This window comes from Bubalus kerabau, chromosome 23 (genome assembly GCF_029407905.1).
Source record: "Bubalus kerabau isolate K-KA32 ecotype Philippines breed swamp buffalo chromosome 23, PCC_UOA_SB_1v2, whole genome shotgun sequence".
NCBI lineage: Eukaryota > Metazoa > Chordata > Mammalia > Artiodactyla > Bovidae > Bubalus > Bubalus kerabau.
In genome coordinates, this window is record NC_073646.1 from 8,513,729 (window position 1) to 8,533,452 (window position 19,724).

Genomic DNA, 19,724 nt, shown 5'->3' on the forward strand with positions numbered 1-19,724 from the left:
AGACAGCATATTAAAAAGCAGAGGCATTACTTTGCTAACAAAGGGCCGTCTAGTCAAGGCTATGGTTTTTCCAGTAGTTATGTATGGATGTGAGAGTTAGACTATAAAGAAAGCTGAGCGCCGAAGAATTGATGCTTTTGAACTGCGGTGTTGGAGAAGACTCTTGAGAGTCCCCTGGACTGCAAGGAGATCTAACTAGTCCATCCTAAAGGAGATCAGTCCTGAATATTTATTGGAAGGACTGATGCTGAAGCTGAAGCTCCAATACTTTGGCCACCTGATGCGAAGAACTGACTCATTGGAAAAGACCCTGATGCTGGCAAAGATCAAAGGCGGGAGGAGAAGGGGGTATGATAGAGGATGACATGGCTGGATGGCATCACCGACTCCATAGACATGAGTTTGAGTGAACTCCGGGAGTTGGTGATGGACAGGGAGGCCTGGCGCGCTGCAGTCCATGGGGTAACAAAGAGTCGGACACGACTGAGCTACTGAACTGAACTGAACAGCAAGGATAATTAACAAATACCTAGCACAGCGCAGGCTCTAGAGCAGTATTAGCCGGTTCGAATCCAAGCCTCGCCACTTAGCTGGGTGACCTTGAGCGAGTTACCTAACGGCTCCCGCACTCGCAGGTCCATCCCACCCAGGCCAGCCACCATCCCGCCAAACCCGGGCAGGTGAAAGCAAATCTGCGCAGGTGAAAAACGAGCTTCTTCCGGGCTGCCGCTGACAGCAACGCTGGCGCGCACGCGCGATTCGGCAGGTGGGCGTGGCCACGAAGCGACGCAAGGAAGACGGGTCGCGGGGCGGTGGGGCCGCGCCTGCGCAGGCCGCCCCGCTATGGCGGCCGCCTGAGCGCCGTGGTGAGAGGCTTGGGTGTGACTTCGGGCTGCGGCCGGCGGCGGGTAAGCCCTTTGGAGGAGCGGCGGCACGGGGAAGGATGCATGGGACCTCTCGGCACCGAACCTGGCCTTGAAGCGCGGGCTCCCCCAAGGACTTGAAGCCTGGGTCCCCAATCAGCCTCAGTTTCCCTAAGCGAGGATGTAGGGGATAGGAGTCCAAGCCTGCCTGTGGGTTTCCGTTTGGGGTCCAGGCAGCCCCCTGGGTTTCGGATTAGGAAGGGACGACGATGCTGGAGCTGTGACTCCTGATTGAGAGGGCATGCGTAGCCCGCCGGCTGGAGTCTTCGGAGGCGGCATGGCAGAGGGAACGAAGAGCCCCAAGGACCGAGGACCCTGGAGCCCCCGACTCTGACCCGCGCCGTGGCTGGGTCAAGTCTCAGGCCCCCAGCCCTGGGCCTCGGCTGCAGAATCGCGCCCAGCTCCCGGTCATTGATGACCCTGTGACACCTGGCAGAGAGAGCCTGGGAGGGAGGCAGGTGGTTCAACCCCCAGATCCCGGCAAACTGCTTTTAGCGGGCAGCCCTGGCAGGGTTAGGATGACAGCGTCGGCGTCTGGCCCCATAGCCTAGCAGAACCAAGGACCGTGTCAGCAACTCCTGTGAGATGAATGTACAGCACGAAGGAGGGGGCGGAGGGCCCATCTGCATTTGGGTGTCCTTTCCCTCCTCCCCAGTCAGGAGAGGGGACTGAAGCCCATCCAGCCTCAGAATTCCCAGACCGACCATGAGTCAGCTGTTCCTCAGTAGAGAAACTGATTATTGCCTTTTCCCATCTTCCAGCACATCCTTTAGTTATTACTCTTATAAATGCTATAATGATGAAAGTGAAAGTGTGAGTCACTCAGTCCTATCTGACTCTTTGCAACCCCATGGACCATAGACCCTTCCAGGTTCCTCTGTCCATAGATTTCTCCAGGCAAGAATACTGGAGCACGTAGCCATTCCCTTCTCCAGGGGACCTTCCCGACCCAGGGACCAAACCCGCGTCTCTTCTCTCTCCTGCACTGGCAGGCAGGTTCTTTACCAGCTGAGGCACAGGGTAAGTTGAGCACTTACTATGTATTGAACCCTGAAAGTGATCGTTGTCTTATTTAATGCTCACGTAGACCCTGAGACGGGTCCAAGGTGCCCCTGTAATTCCCAGAGATCTGGTTCTAGGAAAACCCCCTTAAAGGGAATCCCCTTTACCTAGTACTCCATTGTAGAGTGTTTCCTGGAAGGCCGGGGCAGGTTGGATTTCAAAATAGAAATGTCAAGAAGTCTAGATCATACCACCTGAACGTGCCCGATCTCATCTGATCTCAGAAGCTAAGCAGGGTCGGGCCTGGTTAGTACTTGGACAGGAGAAATTTCAACTGCAGGTTAAGAATACAAGCTTATTTTTTTTGTCTATATTTACAAGTATTGGTGTATAACTGCAGTGTTAAATCTTTCAGTCCTCAGGGAGCCAAATCTGCCTTTAAAACGATTGATCATGGTTGATCTACACTGTGTTTAGACTGGATATTCTTCGTGGATCCATCCTAATTTTTCCAGTCCTCATTGTTTGAGGGCTTTTGCCTGTGAGGCAACAACCCTCCCCACCCACCCACCCCTAGCATTTCTCCTCCATCACTTTCATTGACACCATGAAATCTTGCATCCATTTATCAGATTCACAGCTTCACCTCACAACCCACTTACTTTGTGCTGGCTTGTCGCATCAGATAGAAAAGCCAGCGTGGAGTGACTCTTTTATAGAAAACGTTTGTGTTGATACTCTTGCTTCCCCCTGGCAAGTGCATAAATGTAGGAACTCCGGTTATGTGGACTCAGTTTGTAGACTGTGGCTTATGACGATCCCATTTTCCAATTGAAGGAATGGAGGCTCAAGAGGTTTCATGACATTCATGGGGCACACTGCTAGTGCACACATCTACCCAGATGGGAGGGTCAGGGATTGTGGCAGGTTTGTGTCAAACACCTGAAACCAACCCCATGACAAGAAAATTGTGGGGTTTATTAACAATTGCTGTGCACCAAGGACTCTGCTCAGTGCTTGACACACAGCCTCCACATCCTGCTGCCCCCCAGCCCTGCGAGCTGAGACTAGCTGAAGAAACTGGTCCAGAGAGGTGAAGTAATTTTCTCAGGGTCAGTGAGGAGGTTGGAGACCAGATTTAGCACCCGCTCCGCCCAGCATCACAGCCCTAGGCTCTGTCTACATGCTGGTGCTGTTTGATGCTTTTTGATGAGGTGGAACATTTGAATGGAGGAAGAGCCTTCCTGTTTTTGTTTCTTTTCTTTTTTTGGCCATGCCTAATGGCATGTGGGATCTTAGTTCCCTGACCAGGGATCAAACTCACCCCCTGCATTAGAAGTGCAGAGTCTTAACCTCTGGACTGCCAGGGAAGTCCCAAGCCTTCCTGTTTTGTTTTGTTTTTCCCACATTTTAGAAAAGTTTATTTTTGTGTGTGTATGTTGGTTTCTGCCAAACATCAGCATGAATAAGCCACAGGTATACTTATGTCCCCTCCCTCTTGACGCTCCGTCCACCTCCCTCCCCATCCCTCTAGGTTGTTACAGAGCCCCAGTTTGAGCTCCCTGAGTCATACAGCAAATTCCCATCAGCTCTCTGTTTTACATATGATGATGTCACCCTTTCCTTCCTCCCCTACACGCCCCCCTCCACCATGTCCAGAAGTCTGTTCTCTATGTCTGTGTCTCCATTGCTTCCCTGCAAATAATTTCATCAGTACCATCTTTCTAGGTTCCATATATATGTGTTAGTATATAATATTTTTTTCCTGACTTAACTTCACTCTGTATAATAGGCTCTAGGTTCATCCACCTCATTAGAACTGACTCAAATGTGTTTATTTTTATGGCTGAGTAGTATTCCATTGGCTGTATGTACCACAGCTTCTTTATCCATTCATCTGTCACTGGCCATCTAGGTTGCTTCCCTGTCCTGGCTACTGTAAATACTGCTGCAGTGAGCATTGGGGTACATGTGTCTTTTTCAGTTTTGGTTTCCTCAGTGTGTATGCCTAGGGGTGGGATTGCTGGGACATGTGGTGGTTTTATTTCTAGTTTTTTAAGGAATCTCCAAACTGTCTTCCATAGTCCAAGCCTTCCTGTTTTTAAACCATTTTGCCTCCAGCATGAGTTTCCAAATTTTAGTGACTTTAGTTATATTAGTTATTCATAATGTTTCAAAACCTATATATCACCTGTACAATGATTCCTTTAGTTGATTTTGCTTTAAATCCACTAACTTTTTTAAAGTTTAAAAAGACGATTTTAAAACAAATGATATGTGGGCAGCTGGAGTCAATTTCTAGGAAGAAAAAAGATTATAGGGAAAAAAACTACTAAATGTGATGTGTAAATTGTGATTAAATACTGCTTTAGGAAAAACTAGCTGCCAGAGACAATTGTCTAATGGAGAAAACGGACTGTGAACTGGGTTTTAAATGATATAAAGGAATCCTTAGTTATCTTAGGTCTGCTAATGGTCTTTAGGTTATGTAGGAGCATGTTCTTACAAGACAGAGATGCTGAAGAATTATTTAGAGTTAAAATGTTACGGTGTCTGGAAGGTGCTCAGTTCAGGGGAGAAAAAAAAACCTAGATTGATTGATCACATATGACAATGTGAATGATCATTGAATCTAAGCAGTGGGTATATGGCTGTTTATTACACTGTGCCCTCACCTTGCTAGTATTTGAAATTCTTCATAACGAAAAGATTGGAAAAAATAAAAAGGGTAGGAAAACTGTTTTCAGTATAAATGGAAATTTGGATCCCTTGCCATAAATAAAAGGTTACTATGAAAGTCAACACAGTGCAAGACAGAGTAACAGTTCTGTTTATTATCTTGCCAGGGCTGAGACTTTGACCTGCAGGATTATGAGAGGACTAAAAAGAGAAGCCTTTCTTCCAGGGTGACCGGGAGCGCTCTGCCCCCTGGGTGGGTCGTTCACCCCGCTTCCCCTGCCCCCCGGGAGCTGCTGTCTGAGGACTTGCTCTCGCCCCTCAGGTGCTGCCGTCCATGGTCACTGTGGAGCCCGGGCCATGGTCACTGGCTCCCGCACCGGCCATGGACGAGATCACCTTCAGAAGCGACACCGTGCTGTCAGACGTCCACCTGTACACCCCGAACCAGAGGCGCCTCATGGTGCGGCTGAACGGCATGGGGCAGCCGGGTAAGGAGCCCGCTGTGTTTTCTGCGTCCTCACAGAAAGGACGGGGAGGACTGGCTTGTCTGACTTGCCCTCGCACCACTTCTTCAGAGCCCCTGTCTCACGGAGCAAGCCCCTCAGCTTTCCTGAGCACCTGCTTTGTGGCAGGCCTGATGCGATGCTGGGAAAGTAGAAGGAATGGGCTGAACTCTGCCCTCGGGAGCCCACGGACCAGTCGGGGAGAGGTGGCCCTCTACCAGGCTGGCTCCACCTACCAGGGCTCCCTGGTTTTCTTCCCACACCCTCCCCCACTCCTCTAGCCCAAGGGATCTTTTCTTTCTTTCTTTTTAATATTTACTTTTATTTAATTATTTGGCTGCGCCAGGTCTAAGTTGCAGCACACAGGTTCTTTGCTCTTCTTTGCCATATGCGGGATCTAGTTCCCTGACCAGGGATCGAACCGGGACCCTCTGCACTCAGAGTGCAGAATCCTAGCCTCTGGATCACCGAGGAAGTGCCCCAGGGGATCTTTTGAAAAATGCAGATCACACCACCACCCAGATTCAGACCCTCCGGTGGCTTCCCGTGCTCTCAGAATGAAACCAGAGTCCTCACCTTGGCCTTTGAGGCCCGGCCCGACCCCTGCTCGAGTGCCCACACCTCCCTCTCCCGCCATCAGTACCCAGCAGCCACTTCCAGGTCCTTTCTGTCCCTCACACCAGGCACACACCTTCCTCTCTGAGCACCTTTGTGCCTGCTCTTCACTCTACCCAGAACGTGCTCCCCTCCCGGGACCTCCCTGGCCACCGTCCCCAGCTCCTGTCTCCCTGTGTTTGCTTATTGCTCTGTCACAAATAGTCACTCTCCCTTTCCCTCGTGTCCCCGTTTGGATTCCAGGATTCAGGAGACTGGCTCAGGACAGATGAGCTACTTGCCCCGGGGGTCAGACAGCAGGGGCGGGGAGGACTCTGGCCCAGGACTGCCCACTGAAGTCCTGGGACCCCCTCCCTCCAGCCTGGCACCGTACTCTTACCGAAACCTGTCCCGGTGACTCTCTGGGCCCCAGGTGGTAAGGGCCCCGGCATCCATGTCCCAGCCTGCAGACCTCAAGGCAGGACGGTACGGCAAGGAGGGCAGTGGCCCAGGGGTCGGGGAGACTGGATTTGGATCCTGCCTCAGCCATACCCACAGCTGTGTGACCTTGGTCAGCTCACGTAACCTCTGAGCCTCAGTTTCCACGTCTGTAAAACGGAGCGCCACTGTTGTGTTCACGGCTGCTGTGAGGAGTCAGTGAGAGCACGTGAGCTGAGTGCCTGCAGCGCAGGTCAGAACGCGGCTGCTCTCAGGGCCACAGCTTCACAGCCAAGGCACACGGGCCTTTTCTGCTGCCGTCACAATGTCTCCACCTGGTGTGAACATAGTTCCCTCTGCTGTGCAATAGGACCTTATTTGTCTCCTCCCCTCTCCCCCCACCCAGCCTTTAAAACTCTTTCCAGGTGGAAATTGAGGAAAAGAAATACAAAAGGAGACAGTGTAGAAATACTCTACTTGTGTGTTTCGCTTTCAGTCTTCCTGTCCCAGTTCAAGCTTCTATGGGACCGAGACTCTCAGACTGACTCGGGGGCCGAGGGTGGCGACCACACAGAGGGGACCCCTCCCGCCGGCGCCATCTGCAGCCGCATGGGGGCCTCCCTCCAGGCGGGGGCCAGCACCACCAGCCCAGAAGGGTTGGCGGCTCAGCTGGATGAGGATGGGGACTTGGACGTCGTGAGAAGACCCCGGGCTGCCTCCGCCTCCGAGCCACCGGGGCCTCCGAGAGACAAGGTACATCCCACCATTCTAACGCAGGAGGAAGACGACGTCCTGGGAGACGAAGCCCCAGAGAGCAGCCCCTACAATGTCATCAAAATAGGTAAATAAAGGGCCGCTCACCTGCCGCCAGGGCAGCGCCACAGTGGGTCAGGGCACACGGCCCCCTGAGTGCGGGCCGGGTCAGTGGGACCCGCGCGCGGACACTGGAGCCCGCTGGGGAGCGTGCCAAAACGTGGTCTGATCCTCCTCCTACTCCAGGCTCCTCGGTAGCTCCCATTGCCCTCAGGACACAGTCCGTGTGCTCAGCTTAGCTCTGCCCACCTCCCCAGCCTCAGTTCCCACCACCACCCACTCTCTCACCTTCCCTGCGCTTCCTCACCTGCGTGCCTCTGCTCAAGCAAACCGCCATCCTGGAGGGCCTGCCCCTCCCCTGCTTCCCTGGCTGACACGTTCCAGTTGTCGTAGTCCGAGTCCCAGCTTGGCAGTCAGTTGTTATAGAAGCCTGCTGCCGCCGCTGCCACCTACATGACTGCCCGGCTGTGGGTTGGGGTTGTCGGTGGACCACTGGGCCAGCGGGGGCAGGCAGCAGGGAGCCCTGGCAGATTGCAGAGCCGATCGGGGCAGAGGAAGATGAAGAGGGAAGTAGGTCCATAGTTAACCTGGAGGAGCAGGTGGGCCGATCAGATGGCCCCGGGGGTGGGAGCTAGAAGCTGGGGGGGGTGGTGTAGACACAGCGGCAGGAGAGGCGGGGCGGAAGGGGGTCTCAGCAGGCCCTCAGGCAGGGCCCAGAGCGTCCACACCTGCCCGGGGTTGGGTCAGAGGGCGTTGGCGGAGCAGGGATTTTGATTTCTGGAAATGCCAGGAGTGGAAAGCGGCCAGGACAGGAAGTAAGCCAGTAATATGAGGCACCTGTTGTGTCTTGATGTCCACCTTCATCACCTCTCGTGGGCTTCACAGCCTCTCCAGGGCGTGGTTCAGATGAGGAAGTGACAGGCTTGAGGCCGTGCCGTATGGGGCCAGTAAGGGAGGTTCTGAACCCATGTGGACCATCTCCACAGGCAGGGCTCCAGCCACCCCAGCCCTCTTCCTCTGTGGGGAGGAGCTCTGATTTGAATCTGTTCATTGAGATCCAGAGTCCAGGTGGTGCCTGAGGTCCCAGGTAAAGGCCTCCCTCGATACTGGCCCAGGTGGGGCCTGGGGTCCACTGGACTCGCTCAAAAACCCTAATAGAACAGCCACTCTGATTGATGGCAGCCTGGTCAGCAGCCCAGCAGACAGTGAGCGAGTTCCTGCAGGTCCCTGGCCGGCTGGGTCTGGATCCCCCGGTGGGGACCCTTCTCTGTCTTCTGTGGAGTATCTCTAGTCCCTGTGGCCTTCCCAGGGATGAGTATTCCCATTTCACACAGGAGGGAACTGAGGCTCAGAGAGGTTGAGGTACTTGCCCAGGTCACACAGCTAGTCAGTGGCAGAGCCTTGACTCACACCGGGTGTGTCCGACACCACCGCCCATGTTCCCTACCCACATCATGTGATCAGAACATTGGAAAGTTCTGTTGTCAAAAATCTAACATTACTCGTGGACCAGCTAGGAATTCACAGACACAAGGTTCCAAGTAAATTATGAGCATTTCCCCCATTTTATAGATAAAGAACTGGAACCCAAAGAGAATGCAGAAGAGGCAGGGCTGGAACTTGGGCTGTCGGATCTCGAGTCACTTGCCTTTTCCATTGTCCTATGACTCAGGCAAGTACTTTAACCTCAGAGCTCAGTTTCCTTTTCTGTGAAATGGGTATAATCTCCCCGGTTGTAAGGAACAGAGGGAGCTGGCCCACATTGAGCTCTTAGCACAGTGCCTGGCACATAGTAGGTGCTCAGTAAACATGAGCTGCTCTCAGCTTTCATTCCTGGGGACCAATCTGAGTGCGGAGGAGGGAGGCTGAGGAGGAGAGTCTGGGTTCCCACAAGTCTGGAGACTGTCCTGCCAGCCGGGAACCCCTCAGACACTGAGACTATTTGCCTCACCCCCTTTGCTAGCCCTGGGGTTTCTCATGGGGCTTCCTGGGTGGCTCAGTGGAAAGAATCTGCCTGCCAATGCAGGAGACTCGAGTTTGATCCCTGGCTCAGGAAGATCCCCTGGAGGAGGAAATGGCAACCTATTTCAGTATTCTTGCCTGGAAAATCCCATGGACAGAGGAACCTGGCAGGCAACAGTCCATGGGGTCACAAAGATTTGGACACAACTGAGGGACTGAGCACGCATGAAAGTTCCTCGGGCTGGGCTTTTATGCTCTTATGAGGCCACTGGCATTGTTTAAGTATAAACTGGCTTTCCCGTGAAGCAGGAGCTCCCCACCCTTGACCCTGGTTAGGGAGGCCTTTGAGCCCGCAAATGAGGTGATGTTATTTCTGCATCTTGTGAAGGAGCAAACCATGGCTCTGGTGCTGAGGTAGTTGGTGACTCATGCCACCAGCCAGATCCGTGACCGAGCCTGGGTCACCCTCGGGTCTGTGAGCTCAGTCCACGTTCTCTCTCAAGGGAAGCCAAGCACCCCTTAAATGCAGCCGGAGGCAAAACTTAAGTCCACGGGACCTCTGGGAGAAAAGACCAGGCTCAGACTATTGAGATCCCCATGGGAGGGTGCCCCTGGCTTGGCCAGGCAGACTGGAAGGAGGCAAAGAAAGATGGGATGAGGCCTCTCTGTGGGGGGACCCGAGTCACGGCAGGGACAGTGGGCCAGGGACTGTGCAGGGGCCACAGAGACTGGGGAGGAGGTGGGGTGGGGTCTTTGGACTGAAGGTCCAAGGCAGCTGGAGAAGAGAGCCCCCTGGGGAAGGCCCCTTCTCACACACACACCCCTTCAGCCTCGCTGTTTCTTCTCCCACCCTTGCTTCCTGCTCCTGGTTTGATGTGAGTCAAGCTGCCCTGCTGTGCATGTGTCCTGGTATTTGATTTGCTGGCCGTCACCATCTCGCTTCAAGATGCAAGAGCCGGTTCTCCTCTAACAGGAAAAATGTTAGCCGTCACTCTTCTTGATCTCATAGTTCTGTGCCCCATCTCGACCCTGGTAACCGGCACTAGATTGTGTTCTGCGTTTGAGAGTACTTCAATGGAGGGTGGGGTATGTGTTTGTGGTTAAGTTGGGCCGAGTCCTCTTGTGACTGGTGTGTGCAGGCTTCAGTAATCTGAAGGAGAGGAATGCTCATCCCGCCCTGCAGGCTAGCGGATGGCCACGTGGCCTGTATTTCTGCTGCTGTTTAGAACGCCCGCCTCCAGCCCCCGTCCCACCGTGTCGGCCACCTCCCCCGCACCCCATCTGTGTTCTGTCCATCCCTGTTTTCACGGTGGCCCTTTCTCTCTTGGTTTCCACCCCCTCCAGAGCACACCATGGCCACCCCCCTGGAGGATGTTGGCAAGCAGGTGGGTAGGTCCCGTCCACTCCCCGCGGCCCTGCAGGGTCTCTTGATTGCCTCCAGTCACCCACTGTTCCTGCCCCCTCTCCCATCCAGGTGTGGCGGGGTGCCCTGCTCCTGGCAGACTACATCCTGTTCCAGCAAGACCTCTTCCAGGGTCGCACAGTGCTGGAGCTCGGGGCGGGCACTGGGCTGGCCAGCATCATCGCAGCCACTGTGGCGCAGACCGTGTATTGTACAGGTAATGCCCCGCCATCCCAGGCTGGGGAGCGCTCTCCCCCCAAGGGTGTGCTGACTGGGTACAAAAGGGAGGGAGGGAGACTGGGAATCTGACCTTGGCAGCTCTTGATTCTGCCCTCCTCCTGGGCTGGTTTTCTCCACCCTCCGCTGTTTTCCCAGCAATCCCAGGGTGCAGGACCAGCAGCTTGGCTGGTACCTGTGCTCACACCCCCTCAAGAGAGTAAACACCTCAGGAAATCAGGAAGAATGTGCCTCTAATAAGGCTTAAAGATGGGCTTCCCAGGTGGCACTAGTGGTAAAGAACCCGCCTGCCAACACAGGACACATAAGAGACACAGGTTCAGTCCCTGGGTCGGGAAGAGCCTCTGGAGGGAGAGACCGGCAACCCACTCCAGTATTCTTTCCTAGAGAATCCCCACGGACAGAGGAGCCTGGTGGGCTACAGTTGCAGAGTTGGACATGACTGAAGTGACTTAGTATAAGGCTTCAATTCAGTTCAGTTCAGTCGCTCAGTCGTGTCCGACTCTTTGCGACCCCATGAACCGCAGCGCGCCAGGCCTCCCTGTCCATCACCAACTCCCAGAGCTTACCCAAACTCATGTCCATTGAGTCAGTGATACATCCATCTCATCCTCTGTTGTCCCCTTCTCCTGCCCTCAATCTTTCCCAGCATCAGGGTTTTTTCAAATTAGTCAGCTCTTCACGTCAGGTGGCCAAAGTATTGGAGTTTCAGCTTCAACATCAGTCCTTCCAATGAACACTCAGAACTGATCTCCTTCAGGATGGACTGGTTGGATCTCCTTGCAGTCCAAGGGACTCTCAAGAGTCTTCTGCAACACCACATGCTTAAAGACAGTTTAGTATTTTTTTCCTGATTATGGAAGTCTTGCCTACTCTCTATGGAAAATTTGTAGAATAGCAAATAAATTTCCTCATAATTTCACAATCCCCAGATAGTGTCAACAGTGTGCAGGTCACTGCACACCAGACATGGGAAACCTGGGGGGAATGAAGCAGATCAAGTCACTGTACAAGGGAAGCTTTGGAGTCTATTTTTTAACTGTGTCAGTTATTTTTTACAGTCTTTTCCTTTGTGTGTACGTACATGTTCCCATATAACTTAGATCAAACTATATATATTCAGTGCTTTATCCTGTCAAAAATGTCAGAAAATAGAAAGCACGTTTTCCGTTGTCATTAAAGGGAAAAAGGGAAAGTGAAATCGCTCAGTCGTGTCCGACTCTTTGCGACCCCATGGACTGTAGCCTACAGGGTTCCTCCGTCCATGGGATTTTCCGGGCAAAGGTACTGGAGTGGGGTGCCATTTCCTTCTCTAGAGATCTTCCTGACCTAGGGATTGAACCCAAGTCTACCTGCATTGCAGGCAGACGTTTTACCCTCTGAGCCACTAGGGAAGCTCCTGAGTTACTTATAAATAACTTTTAATGACTGATTCATGTCAGTGTATGGCCAAAACCACTACAATATTGTAAAGAAATTAGCCTCCAATTTAAATAAATAAATTAATTTTTAAAAATTAACTTTTAATGATCAAACAGTATTTCATTTCTTTTCTCTTTTTTTTTTTAAACCACTCTCCTATTGCTAGATGTTTGGCTGTTTTCATTTGGTATGGTGTTTTTTGGGGTTTTTTTGGTTTTTTTTTGCTTTTCTTTTGCACTGCAACCAATACCTTTTTGCATCTTCGGTTGATAATCCTTAAACCAGATTCTTAGAAGTGAGTGGGACCTTTCTTAAGCTTTTGATGTAAGTGTGTTAGTCACTCAGTCGTGTCTGACTCTGCCACCCCGTGGACTATAGCCTACCAGGCTTCTCTGTCCATGGGATTCTCCAGACAAGAATATTGGAGTGGGTTGCCGTGCCCTCTTCCAGGGGATCTTCCCAACCTAGGGATCAAACCTGGGTCTCCTGCATTGCAAGCAGATTCTTTACCATCTGAGCCACCAGGGAAGCCTGTACTTACTGTACTTAATGATTGCTTTTTTAAAGTTCTATTTTGAAATAATACTAGATTCATACAAAAGTTGCTAGAACAGGACAGAAAGTGCCAGGCATCCTCCACCCAGCTCCCACCATGATAACATCAGGGATCACACCCACAAACTGACCCAGGGCAGTACTACCAGCTACGCTCAAGACTTGGCCAGCGTGCTTTCTCAGGGACAGTCTACCAGTTTATAAGAAAGTAGGATCTCAGCAGGCGATTATTATTAATGTTATTATTTTTTTAACTCTTTAATAGGCGCTAGGCAGAAAGTGGTGTCTGCTGACACGCTTTGTGTTTCATCAAATTCTTAGTTTATGTTCCTGTGGCGTCCGTCTTTTGCGTCTGAGCTGAGGAAGGGGAAGCCTGGGAGGCAGTTGTCCTGCTCAGATACCCTGCATCAGCCACTGGTCAGGAGTCTGCAGCGAGGCCACTCTGTGACTCCTTGACAATTGGGTGTAAATGGCCAGTGAACTTCAGAGTCAAGCCACCAAGCAGTGCCCGAGGGCTGTACTCACGCTTGGAGCCTGACACCAGCATCTCATCTCTTAGTAGTTATCTTCCCCTTGAGAGGGTGTGCATGCAGGCAGCATTTTGCAGTTAGTAAGGCCTTTTCTTGAGCACCGGCACCTGCAAGCTCACCGCGACACCAGGCAGCCTGTCACCATCCCCTCTTTCCAAACGGGAGGGGCTGAGGTCAGGTGGCTGGCCCACGGTCACCCAGGGAGCCGCCTTGGGGCCGACTGAGGGGTGGAGGGCAGAGGCAGCCCCAGGGCTCTGGGTCTCCCTCCCCCACTCAGCCAGCACTGCCCCTCTCGAATCTGCTTGGCACGTTAGAATCCCACAGCAGATGTTCTGACAAAAGTGCCATAAAGGCTTAAAAACTGCTGACCCAGTCCTGTGCTGCCAGGCACATGCCTCAGTGTTCTCTGCTCCCAGAGCCCCAGGAGCAGGGACAGGGCGTCCTGTGACCCCACCCCCACCACCCCGGGGCTCTGCATGGTCCCTGGGTTGAGACAGTGGTCCAGGCCCAGGCAGGTCTGGGGCGGGGACAGCGGGGGGTGCTCTGTGGTTGCAGGAAGCCCAGGAAAAAGAGTCACAAGGCTTCCGGTGCCCTCCACATGCTCACTCTCCTGATTGAAAGTTAATTTTGGCAAAGCACTGCCCTGGCCCCCATCCAGGGCTCACTGAGCTACAACTCAGTTCTGCTCATGTGGCGGGAAGCCTTGCCTGGTCAGAGCAGCAGGCGGTGGGGAGACGCGATGGTGGCAACAGTGAGTTGGGCCCCGCGGTGTGGCCGTCAGCCCGCTGACTCTGCTGTGTCCCCGCCAGTCACATCCAGACGCCCTCCTGGCTCATCCATCTTCTGGGGCATCAAAGAGCAAGCCTCGATTTGGAGTCAGAGACGCTTGGGTTCAGACTTTCCTGATGGTCTAAGGATCCACTAAGGATCCTGCCAGTGCAGGGGACACGGGGTTCGATCCCTGGTCCGGGAAGATCCCACGTGCCGCAGAGCAGCTAAGCCCCAGGCACCACAGCTACTGAGCCTGTGCTCTAGAGATACTTGGGTTCAACTCCCAGGTCTGGTTCCACCCAACCACATGACTCTGCCCCGGCCACTTTGTCTGTGACGGGACTGTGACGCCAGCTCAGAGTCGTTAGAAAGGTCAAGGGTGGACTCAAGAAGGGTGTGCGTGTTTCATGAGCTCTGAAGATGCTGGGAGCTCTCATTCCTCCTTTCTGGAATGCAGAGTCTGCCCCACAAGGACAGTCTTCTCTAAGGAAGACATCATGAGAAGGAGCCTTAAAGTGAACATACTTCATTTTGGCATAAAACACATGGGAGGAACGTTGGTTTTCGTTTTGCATGTCTCTGCCCCCGGGCCGTGGACAGGAGCTCTCAGCAGGCCAGAGCACGGAGGTGAAGGGCCGTCGCGGCCGGCGCTTCATGGCTGCCCTCTGTCTCCCCAGATGTCGGTGCAGACCTTTTGGCCATGTGCCAGCGAAACATCACCCTCAACAGCCACCTGCTCGCCTCTGGAGGTGAGGCCCGGTGGGTCCCCGCCCGGGAGAGGGGCTCCCCTGTCTAGCAGGTGGGACAGACACCCAGAACCGGGGCACTGGGAGGCGGGGTTCTGCCCGCACCCATGGACACCCCAGACAGTGGAGGGAGCAGACGTCCTGGCCTTGTGTCCCTGCAGGTGTGCGATGGCTCTGTCCTTCCTCCTCTCTGCCCACGCCTCCGCTGCGGCCCATCTCCGCCCTCTCTTCCCCGCAGGCCACGGGGCCCCCGCCAGGTCTCCCCAGCTCCTTGTCTGACCACTTCCCTCCCCGCTGAGCATCTTCCAGGGGCAAAGTCTGAGCTCCTCCTCTGGCTCCAGACCCCCTGCTCTGGCCCAACCAGCTCCTGCCCCCTGTCCTGACAGCCGCACCGTCCAGCCCCGCGCCCAGTGAGCCACAGACTCACCTCGCATGCCTTACCTTCTGCCCTGGTGGCCCCCAGCCCCATCGGCCTGACCACCCGAAAGAGGAAGCTGCTGATGAGGCACACCCCTCCCTCACACAGCCGGGGGGATTTACCAGACTCGGGCAGGGTCAGCCAGTCCCACAGGCTTCAGACCCTTCAGAGATTGCCCATTGCTCTTGGAGCAAAGACCCAGCTCCTTTGCTCTTCTGGATCCTGTGGGGTCTGGTTGCTGCCCATTGGCAGTCCCTACCCTACCTTCACTCCAGACATCCTGGGCTGGCTGAAGACTTGGTGCCCTCAGGGCCTTTGTTTGGCTCTTTCCTCCTGTCTGTGTCCCTTCCCTCTGCCTCCTGTCAGTTCCTAATCGGGCTCAGGCCTCCAGCAAGGTCACAGTCCCCTCACAGACGCCCCTTTCACCCTGAGCCATTGTGTTTGGACATCTGTCCGTGTGACTAGTTGATAGGCATCTGCCATCGCATTACAGCTCCCACCCCTGAGGGCAGGGCCCCATCTGTGGTGGACCCTCTGTGTCATGTTTGCTGAGCGCCCAGGACAGAGCAGGCCTGGAAGGGAGGAGCATGCATAAAACACCTCCTTCTGGAAGCCCTCCCTGACGCCCCGTCCACACGAGAGCCCCTCTCCTCCCTTGCACCTGGCACGTCCTTTTCATATCAGCGTCTGCTGCCTGCCGGTCTCCTGGGACAGGGATGTGCCTCGTGAGAGTGCTCCCTGGGCCAGCACCAGGCCTGACACTTAACGTGAAAAGCGCGGGATGGGGGACTTCCCTGATGGTCCAGTGGTTACTGCTCCACGCTTCTGCTGCTGGGGCCCCAAGTTCAGTCCTCAGTCAGGAAACCAAAATCCCGCAAGCCACACAGCATGACCAAAAAAAAAAAAATAGTGGGACGGGTGGATCGTGAGGTGAAGTGTGAGGTTCATCTTCCCTAACTGTGCTCAGAGTTTGGGGGATTCCGCTTACATTTGTCTTGCAGGCGGTGTGGTTAAGGTCAAGGAACTGGACTGGCTGAGAGACGACCTCTGCACGGGTGCGTGGCCTCCTCACTCGGGCCCCCGTTCGTTCGTGGCTCCTCGCGCCACATTGAGGCTATCCGCCCTGTGGCCTTGACTGGCCAGCAGGGTTCTTTGTCCACTGGCTGATGAGCGACAGCTGCCCGCCTGGCTGCCACGTGCCAGGCGCCCCACACTCATTCTGTCGTTCGGACTCACAGCATCACCGTCCCGTCTGTCCTGTAGTCTCCGGGTAACGGGGAAAGACGGGTGCTCAGAGAGGTGCGGTGCCTGCCCAGGGTCACAGGCACCGGCCGGGCAGGGTGGAAACCCAGGTCTGTGGGGCTCCAGGGTTGAGACCGTTTGCCTGCAGGAGTTGGCCCATGGGGGTTCAGGGTCCGCTGGGCGGGGGAGATTGCTAAATTTTGCTTTTTAAGTTTCTTATACAGACTAATTCACACTCACACCCTTGCTCTTTTTCTTTGTACAAGAACTTTTCCTGCCAGATGCGGGGTGAGGAAAACCATTGTTGTTGAGTGCTGCCAGCGCACTTAAGGCCCCTCAGTCTCCCTGACAGTCCTTGTCAGGCCCGTCCTAGCATGAACACCACAGCCCAGAGAGGTGAAGCGCTTTTCTCGGGGTCACACAGCAAGTCCGCGGGGCCAGGAATGCCATGGACGGAGGGGCAGCCCCTGTTCTGTTCAGGCTGCCGGCCGAGGCAGCAGGTCAGGCCCCTCGTGGCTGAGGCAGGCCCAGCAGAACCTCCTGATGGGATTCAGGGCTGCCCGGCAGTGCCCACTGCACCCAGCCTCACCCACCCCGGTTTCTTCTCCTAAAGCTTACTACAGTCCATCTCGGTGAGAACTGGTGGCCCACAGAGCAAGGGCTGAGCCCACGGTATCCTTCCGCTTTCACAGACCCCGAGGTCCCCTTCAGCTGGTCCGAGGAGGACATCTCCCACCTGTACGGCCACACCACCATCCTGCTGGCGGCCGAAGGTGAGGGCGCCTCTGCCTTACCGCATGTGGTCCTCAGGGGGTGGGCCTCAGGGGTGGCCTCCCACCACAGCTCCTGCCGCTTCCCTTCTGAGCTGTGACTGTTCACGTCCATACAGATTCTATCCCAGGGTCCTTGGGATCCGCTAAGGGATCCTTCTCCCTGACGTTTGCCTGTTTTCTTCCCCTCAGTGTTTTATGATGACGACCTAACTGATGCTGTGTTTAAAACCCTCTCCCGACTGGCCCACAAGCTCAAGAATGCCTGCACCGCCATCCTCTCGGTGGAGAAGAGGTGAGCTCCGCGCGGGCCAGGCCACCCTCACCTCCCAGATGAATCCATCCATGTCATCCTCGTCCCTTCCTCATCCACCGCCTGCTGTCCTTGACACACAGCCTCGTGTGACCCCCACTCACCAGCGTGTGTGCCGGCGCCGCCGCCCCCGCCGCACAGCCACAGGGAGGAAGCTGAGACCTCAGGGCTGGAGCTCTGGGGACCCGTCCAGGCCCCGCCGGGCAGTGGGCATCCCAGAGCCTGGATGCGTGGCCGCTGTGCTGGCCGAGACACTGCCCGTCTGTGCCCCGGGCCCCCGTCCGTGCTGGCTGCACTCTCAGCCCCTCCAGGGCATTTCCGCCGGGACGTCCTGACATGCTAGGGCTCCCGTTGCGGGAGTGACCCTCATGGTGGATGCAGCGCGGGGCCCGCTACACACATTTCCCTCTAATGCATAAGCTAGCCCACAGCTCTCCTGAAGGCGGTTTAGAATCAATAGCAAAAGTCAAAACCGAGCAGACCGACTGACCCAGCAGTTCAGCTCCTAGAACTGGCCCTGTGTCGGTGGTCGCGGCCGGTGCAGAGGCGTCCAGCCGGGCATGGCTGCTCCAGCAGCTCTTACCCCATGAGGCCCGGGGCGCCCGCCTGCTTGGTCCCCGTGACCTGTGGCACCTCGTGGACCTGATCACTTGGTTTGAACCTGGACACCTGCCCCTCCCCTCTGAGCCCCGTCCCGCGGGGGTAAGTGGAGGTGGTCACTGAGCCTCCTCCCCGGCTTCCTGCTCAGCACGCGGAGGCGCTCGCTTAAAATCCGGCGAGACAGAAGGGGCCGAAAGCTCCGGGGGTGACGGCGCACTCTCCGGTTGTGCACAGGCTGAACTTCACGCTGAGGCACCTGGACGTCACGTGCGAGGCCTACGACCACTTCCGCGGGTGGCTGCGGCGGCTGGAGGGGCTGGCGGGCGGGCGCCTGCGCTTCGCGGTGGAGCCGGTGGACGCCTCATTCCCGCAGCTCCTGGTGTACGAGCGCATCCAGCAGCTGGTAGGTGTGCACGCCGGCGCCGGGTCTGGGCGAGGCCGCGGGCCACGGGCGCAGGAGGCGATGAGCTAGCTTTCCGGGTCGGGCCCGGCCCGAGCTCTCCCAGTTGATCGCTGCACTGGGCCCTCCGGGTCTGGCGAGGGCCCGCTGGGTGAATGGTCACCCGGCTTTAGGGCACGTCCTTTCCCCGCAGGCCCTGCGGACTCCAGGGGAAGCTGGCAGGCGGGGCAGGGGGCGCTTGGTTGGGCTGAAGACCAGAGCTGACGGCCACGTCTTCACTGTGAAAGTGTGTGGCCTCGCGGGCTAGGGGGGCGGGTCTGATGGCCCAGGGCCCTTCTAACTGTGGCAGGCGGGGTCCTCACGTGGGCCTTTGAGCGGTCACCCTGATGACAGGCGCCAGGTGCTGTCTGGCTCCCGGCCCAGGCAAGGTGAGTTCCCGCGGGAAATGGCCTCTGTGTGTGCTCCATCCCTCAGTCATGTCTGACTCTGTGTGACCCCAAGGACTGTAACCCACCAGGCTCCTCTGTCCTTGGGATTCTCCAGGCGAGAATACTGGAGTGGGTAGCCTTTCCCTTCTCCAGCAGATATTCCTGACCCAGCGATCAAACCCAGGTCTCCCACATCGCAGGCAGATTCTTTACCAGGGAAGCCAGGGTTAACCCTATAGACATGTTGCTTCCTATGACGGTTTTAAAACAAGCACTGGGGGGAAGTTTGAAAAGTTTAAAATCCCCTTAAAAATCCCTTAAAATGCCCAGGAGCTGAATTCATAGAAGTCCCAAGGGCTTTCGTTCCCTTGGCCCCTTGTCTGCAGCCGCTCTTTCTCTGGGCCTGTGAAGACCAGGCCTGGCTCCAGGAGGAGGGATCCTGCCCCCTCCGTCTGTCCCGCCAGCAACCACAGCGTTGGGCGCACTGCTCCCAGAAGCAGGAGCTGTGTGACCTGCTGCCATCCTGGCCCCGTAGACCATGGGCAGCCTCAGCTTCTCCGATCCGGGACTCAGCATGTAGCTCCTCCACGGAAGAGCCCAGAGCCATCCGAGGGGGCACCTGCTCCAATAGCTTCCATGCTGCCCAGTGTTCACGTCTTGTTGGGGCTTCTCTTTTGCCAATTTATACCCCTTTGTGAAACTAAAGTCTCATTTGCTTACCTGGGAATCCGTCCCTCCGTTTGCTGCAGGAACTCTGGAAGATCTTTGTGGAACCAGTAACGGACCCCATCATGTCTGTAGACACAGCTTCTCAACCATTCTCGTGACATTTCTAATAAAATTGAAAGCTCACAAAGTCATGTGCTTGAGAATTTTATCATTGATTTTTTATCATTTAAAAAATATGGTAAATGGATCTTCTATGACCCAATACAGTTTTAACTCTTCATAACCAAAATCAGGGGTGTTTGGAGCA

At 55.2% G+C, this 19,724-nt stretch overlaps 1 protein-coding gene across 1 annotated transcript; it reads left to right on the plus strand.

Moving 5' to 3' along the window:
- Positions 1 to 753: 753 nt before the first annotated feature.
- On the plus strand, positions 754 to 19,606 carry METTL22 (methyltransferase 22, Kin17 lysine). The gene is made up of 11 exons (XM_055562056.1): positions 754 to 908; positions 4,927 to 5,092; positions 6,636 to 6,980; positions 10,259 to 10,299; positions 10,389 to 10,533; positions 14,509 to 14,580; positions 15,997 to 16,050; positions 16,930 to 17,010; positions 17,200 to 17,302; positions 18,155 to 18,323; positions 19,498 to 19,606. The coding sequence occupies exons 2-11, from the start codon at positions 4,939 to 4,941 to the stop codon at positions 19,573 to 19,575; spliced, it is 1,242 nt and encodes a 413-aa protein (XP_055418031.1). The 5' UTR covers positions 754 to 908; positions 4,927 to 4,938; the 3' UTR covers positions 19,576 to 19,606.
- The last annotated feature ends 118 nt before the right edge of the window (positions 19,607 to 19,724 follow it).